Here is a 6,434-nt window from a genome sequence, read left to right as displayed (position 1 = left end):
TTAGCTCACAAGGTGAGACAAAATGCAGATACCTGGTTCACTAGAACGAGACAATGTTTTAATACTTTAAGAAATTTTCAAATGACAAAATATTTGTCTTGTAATCACAAGAAGTAAAACAATGCAGTTGTATTTTGAAATGTTTTAACTGATCTAGTGCTTAACTAATTATTATTTTGCTAATCAAGTAATCTACTGATTATTTTGACAAGCGAGTAATCTGATATTTTTTAGCAATACAAATAGAACTAACCTAGAAATAATAGAACCTTCAATACCACGACTGAGGTGCCCTTGAGCAAGGCACCGAGAACTAAGTGAAAAACAGGCTTTAATATGACTACATTTATATATAAAGTAACGATGAGGCAATAATAATTGGCCTCAAATAAAGTATCAAAACCAAGTACATGGTTTTATTGAACAACACTGTTAAATACATAATGTAATATGTCTATATTTACAACAAATACCTGCAGAGGGCGCCAACGGCCTGGTGAGGTTTCATGTGATTCAACGTTTAAATCCATTTAATTTTAATATTTGGCCAAATGCACAGTCAGAAACTTTTATTTTGAAATAGCGATGTACAATAAAAAGGCATATTTAGAAATATGTTGATGTATTCTCCTGTGTTGGCATAGGTTTAAATGATTTAAGTTATACAATCAAGTGAGTTTTCCCAGATGAACGTTAAGCAACCCAAACTCACCGCATATGCAGAGGAAGAGTTTAGCCCCTTTCACACATACCGTCTTTACTGGTAAATTACCATTAAGAGATCATGTGTGAACAGGACCTTTTCAAAAATCCCGGTAAATTTGTTCTGGCAATCATATTGTTCTTATGGAGATGATGTGATTACTCTGAGCTGTTTACAAAGCTCCGCTGCTTTTTTAAATAGCTTTTCTATGTAAATATAGATTACGCTAGATGGAAATCTTTGACCATGTGTCGCGCTCGAGACCCAGGCTTCTTTTCCATTCATCAGCTGCGACTCTGCAATTGGATACTAATGCGCGTCTCGTGTTTATAAAAGCAAAAACTTCTGACTGGCTAGTAATGTTAGTTTGGTTGAGAGTGAAAGCTGTGTTCCTCTCATACATTGGTAGGCGAACTCATGAACTCGAACGTGATATCAACAAATGTTTTTTAAATTTAGGACGACTATCTTTTTTTCTGGCAGCCAAACGCCGCACACCGGAGAGAACTTTAAGCCCTGCATTAATTTTTAAAAAAAGCATCAAACACATTAACTCACACTGTCAGATGAAGAAAACGATAAATTTAATTCATTAGTCCCAAAAGTGTGTGTGATATGGGAAAGCGGCTAAATATATTTTACACAAGTATTTTTGAGACCAATTTAATGCACGAAAAAAGTGGTAAATCCTCAGTTGATGTCTGAATTAAAAAGTTTAACTTTTGTAATGGTTATATCTCTTAAAAACGATTTTAAAATTGTATTAAATTGTGTGTAATTTGACATTTCTAAAGTTTGGTTTCCATACAAAAAGTAAAGCATTTTTTTAAATAAATGTTTATGTATCTCTTCTGGGTCAACATAGACCAGAATGCATTATTACGGTTAAGTATTTCCCCCCCCCCAAAAAAAACACACACTCAGCGGTGCGTGTCAGAGTCAGTAGCAGGTGATTATCATGAAGATGGTCAAAGTTAACACTTGACTGCTGTACAAAAAGACTATGTTTTATGACATTCAACTCACTTCTTTTTGAGGTGGAATGTACCCAGCATAGGCCAGGACAAAGCTGCAAAACTTATTGAAATCCTCCACGGTCCTCTTCCTACGCTCTGGAGGCTGGAACAAAGAAAATGGACATTAATAGTGACCAATCATTAATAGTTAATTTAGATTGATACCTAAATACCTGTCTGTCACCAATCTGAAACCATTTTTAATACCAAAATATTTTTGCCAATTACTGTCAGTGATCACAGACAGATACTGATCTTATCCACATCCCATCCCCCCATGTTCGGCCACATGTGGCCTAAGCTATAAATAAGTAACGAGCCTGTGTCACCATTCAAAACCATTACAGAATACAACTGCGACAGCACTTACCAAAGCCTCCGTTTTACATTTCCGAACGGTGTCTGTAAAAGAAACAGAAGAAATCGGTATTACTGGCAGAACCTGTTAATGTTAAACGCTGAAATCACAATCTTAAATGAACTGTCAAGTTAGCTTTAGCCTAGACTAATTGGATACCGAGTAACTTAAAAGTAATTTCCTTACGTGATTATTGGAATGCTACAGTTGTAAACGTAAGAAATTTCGAAACATTAAACATTGTTGCAAGTGTTTTGAGGACTCATTTGCTCGAGTAAACATATTAACATCCGAAGAGAAGCTGCTTATGCTAAAAGCTAAAGAGCAGAAGCAACCGTGTCAAGTCAGCAAAACAAGGAAGCGAATTGGCATCGGAACTATTCAAGTATGCTTAGAAAATGATGTTATGTATCTCGAGATAGTAGAGAGGCCATGTTAAGTGTACTTAACCTAAGAGGATAGCTCACTTCTAGCACGAGTAGTTAATCCATTCAGGGGCGCTTTGTTAAATTGGTGTTACACGAAACTCGTTTAAAACTTCGAGTACTGGTGTGACACTAAAATAAAATGAAAAGAGAAGTATGTAACGTTATACAATAAAAAAAGCACATATTTACCTTGGTGATGATCCATAATACCCAACATGGTGGAGTAGTACCATAAAGTTGGGTTCTTCTTGATGTTGGCTGTTTGATTTCCTGCTAATGATGTAGTGGAGTCAATTTGAGGAAAAGCGAAATGTCTTCCAGTTGGAAGTCCGGTTGCTTTTGAATTTAACAGATAACTAATAAGCTACCGCACAACCAAAGGAGGTCTGCCATATGCTCAGAGTGGTCTTGTGATCAAAACTTGTAACACTAAACAAATTATCAGATTTTTCGACAATTAGATCATGGTTCAGCTAAAATTAAGCTGAACCGTGTATTATTTCGCCCAGACCTCAATTATCGATGATGATGATGGTGCTATCTTCGATCCTCGTTGATCACCAGCGAATGGTGGTTTTACATCTACAAAACTGCTGACACCTTGATTGTATCCACAAACGCGAAGCAAAGACGAAAAAATACTAAGTTCGCTATCAATTTTCGAATATCGAAAAATCAAAATCGAGCTTTTTGCAACTGCATTCAACAAAGTCTTGAACGTGTGTTACGCGCGGTCTCAACAGGAATCACCCTGTGACGCAACCACGCAAAGAGCGCCAGATTCCTTGCGTGATGCTTATTGATGTGAACGTAATGAATAGGCATGACAGATCGTCAAAAATAATCCAAAATCTGACAAAATAGACAACGCATTTTTTTATTCGTACGCAGTTCTATACAATGGTGGAACACACAGTGCCCAGGCTTTGTAAATGTCAACGGTTATAATGCGTGGCTGCTTGCAGTAACGTCCTTGTGTCCATAAAATGAACACAGGAAATGGAGAAACTGTGGTTCGATGGGCGCCATGTTGGATCAGATGCGCTATACATATCCATGCAAAAACTCCTCTAGGGGAGCCATAATGGCGCACTGTCTTTTGCACTGTGAAACTCGGACTTCCTTAATCCTGGCAGGTCAGCTGACCTATGTCGTGACAGTTTTTTTCCCTCGCTCCACTGCTTGATAGGATATTCCAAGGATTGTCGTTAATTTCATGCAAATACAGTAAGACTCATCGTTTCCTTTTTTTTATACAATTGTATTTTTGTTTATTGCTATCAAACCGGGTAGTGTGATCCTATTTTCTACGCAGGTGAAATCTGCTCAGTTGCTGATCAGGCTTTGCTAGTAGCCATCTGTCACCTGACATCCAGTGGTTCCTTACGACAGCCTGCTAACGTAGATCTCGTAATTCAGTAGTTTTGGTCGTGTGAAGGCGTTTATTCATATATTTATTTATTTTAGCTGTGGTGGGTTTCGTACAGCAATCAAATTCCTAACATTTTCATTTGATTTACAGCAGGAATATAGTTTGAATCTGAATGAATACCGGTTGGCCATAGTGGTCCTATTAGTATTATGGTGTTGTCATCGAGAAAGTCTTTAAATTTGTCATCGGTAATTGACATATTTACCATAACAATAAGATTGAAACTCACATTTGCTTTTGAGTATATTGATTAGAACTGGAACAAAACAGTAGACCCTGTGGTTCTATTGAAATTATGAAAATTGAAACGTCTTGTAATGGTGATTTAAGGTTTGGCTTGTGTCTTGAACCACTGAAAGATATTGGTGCAGTTTTAATGAATGAACTGTTTTACACTTTCTCCTTCAGGATTGCTAACACAGAGAATGGATTTTTCCAAGCTGCCTAAGATCCGAGATGAGGACCGTGAGGGTCAGTTCGGATATGTGCATGGAGTTTCAGGCCCAGGTAAAAATAAAAACATGTTCTGAAGTCACTTTGTTACAAAATTGAACATACAGCACAACATTTATCCCATAAGCAGTTTATTTTGACTGTCAGATGTCGGTCATGAGATGGACAGGTTACAATCTGTGTGTCTGTTCATTGCAGTGGTGACGGCCTCTAGCATGGCAGGAGCGGCCATGTATGAACTGGTGCGTGTGGGCCACAGTGAGCTGGTGGGAGAAATTATCCGATTGGAGGGAGATATGGCAACCATCCAGGTATACGAGGAGACCTGTATCCTTTACCATTCATGAGTGATTTACGTACTCTACCATGCTTGAAAAGGTTTTAATCAAGAGTTTAAACTTTTTATTTGATCATGGTCCATCATGGTGCTCTCAAAGTATGTTTTTGTATGTTGTATTTGTCTATATGTTTTCCTGAGCTATCTTCAGCTGGAGTTTCTGTCGGAGACCCTGTGCTCCGCACTGGTAAGCCCCTCTCTGTGGAGCTGGGGCCCGGAATCATGGGCTCTATCTTTGACGGTATTCAGCGTCCCCTCAAAGACATCAATGACCTCACACAGAGCATTTACATCCCCAGAGGGGTTAACATAGGAGCTCTCAACAGGGACGTCAAGTGGGAATTCTCTCCTTTTCAGAACCTGAGGGTAAGGATAATGTGTGTGTCTTTCTCAGTATATATACAGTAGGGCTGTCATGCACCTAGTTTTTTTATTTGGCACCAGTGACAGTTCTGACACTTCTTCCTAGGATTGTAAGTCATGATAGTCTAGTGGTGTAATATAATAGTATGCATGGGGCCGGGTTCAAATTCTGATTTAATATACATTTTTATAATGAACCAAGCTAACTTGCAAATGAATTCAACTGCAAGTAATCGCCCTCCATTGTCATGTATGGAAAACAGTGGAATTGACTGTTTGATAACATTTGTATTTCATGGGAAAAACACAACCCCAAATAAAAATAACTATTATAATAAAATGTTACTTTCACTGTAATAATTGCTGAAATGTTTTCAGACCCAATTATATACTTTTGAATTATGAACCAAAGCAAAAACATACATTAATGCCTTTACTGACGCTATTCTACAATATTAAAAATATTATATGTTTTCTGTACCTTTTAGAAACAAATTAATTTTAACCATCAGCACTGGACACCGCAAAGTTAAACTGCACTTTATCTCTACGTTTGGAAGCTGATTTTGTAAAACAGAGGCTGTTTTCTGTAGTCCTTAAAGGGATAGTTCACCCAAAATAAAAATGTGATGTTTATCTGCTTACCCCCAGGGCATCCAATGGTGCTTTTCCACTGCATGGTACGGCACGGTACGGCTCGGTACGGTTCACTTTTGGGGGGTTTTCCACTGGGTACAGTACCTGGTACCTGGTACTTTTTTTAGTACCACTTCGGTTGGGGTTCCAAGTGAACCGTACCGTTACCAAAACGTGACGTGTAAACTCTGCTGATCACGGATTAGCCGGAGAGAATTGTCACTACCTGAGTCACTGAACTTGCAACACAAACACAAAAGAACCTCTAGATTTAAATCAGCAGAGCCAGCGAAGGATTGAACGCAACTGTTTTGAACGAGCGCACCTTTTTTTTAACAACCAAAAAGTTTTGTTGTCTGTTGCAGAAGTACAGACGTTCCTCTCGTTGATAGCAGAGGAGCGGATCCAGTGAGAGCTTGATGGGGCGATGCGGAATGAAAAAGTTGTTTTTAGGAGTTGTGGTAGTAGAGGCGGTGCAACTATAAAGACATGTGAATAATCCTGCCCACCCTAATGCGGTACTGAACTGCAGTGGAAACACAAACCGTGCCGAGCCGAACCGTGCTGTGCCGTACTGAGCCGTACCGCACATAAGCGCCACAAGATGTAGGTGACTGTTTCTTCAGTAGAACACAAACTAAGATTTTTTACTCAAACCGTTGCAGTCTGTCAGTCTTATAATGGAAGTGAATGGGAATCACGGCTTTG

At 38.7% G+C, this 6,434-nt stretch overlaps 2 protein-coding genes across 8 annotated transcripts in view; one reads left to right on the top strand and one right to left on the bottom strand.

Annotated features, from left to right (window-relative positions):
- LOC107672758 (PHD finger protein 23A) overlaps nt 1–3,506 on the bottom strand; it is a 5,919-nt gene extending 2,413 nt beyond the window's left edge. The window contains exons 1-4 of one of the 2 annotated variants that reach the window (XM_016466100.1): nt 3,017–3,506; nt 2,695–2,775; nt 2,090–2,121; nt 1,730–1,822 (exon numbers count right to left, since the gene is read on the bottom strand). In XM_016466100.1, the coding sequence (XP_016321586.1) occupies nt 1,730–1,822; nt 2,090–2,121; nt 2,695–2,722 (153 nt within the window). In that variant the 5' untranslated portion in view covers nt 2,723–2,775; nt 3,017–3,506. The other variant, XM_016466099.1, reaches the window with a different exon arrangement.
- Nucleotides 2,124–6,434, top strand: part of LOC107672757 (V-type proton ATPase catalytic subunit A-like) — a 16,910-nt gene continuing 12,599 nt past the window's right edge. Inside the window, exons 1-4 of one of the 6 annotated variants that reach the window (XM_016466098.1) lie at nt 2,124–2,145; nt 4,346–4,444; nt 4,589–4,717; nt 4,879–5,093. In XM_016466098.1, coding sequence (XP_016321584.1) covers nt 4,363–4,444; nt 4,589–4,717; nt 4,879–5,093 — 426 coding nt within the window. In that variant the 5' untranslated portion in view covers nt 2,124–2,145; nt 4,346–4,362. The other 5 variants (XM_016466092.1, XM_016466093.1, XM_016466094.1 and 2 more) reach the window with 5 other exon arrangements.

The sequence above is a fragment of the Sinocyclocheilus anshuiensis genome, unplaced genomic scaffold, assembly GCF_001515605.1.
Source record: "Sinocyclocheilus anshuiensis isolate Anshui unplaced genomic scaffold, SAMN03320099.WGS_v1.1 scaffold88, whole genome shotgun sequence".
Taxonomy (NCBI): domain Eukaryota; kingdom Metazoa; phylum Chordata; class Actinopteri; order Cypriniformes; family Cyprinidae; genus Sinocyclocheilus; species Sinocyclocheilus anshuiensis.
Note: the sequence above shows the minus strand (reverse complement) of the source record. Positions and strands in the feature narration are given on the sequence as shown.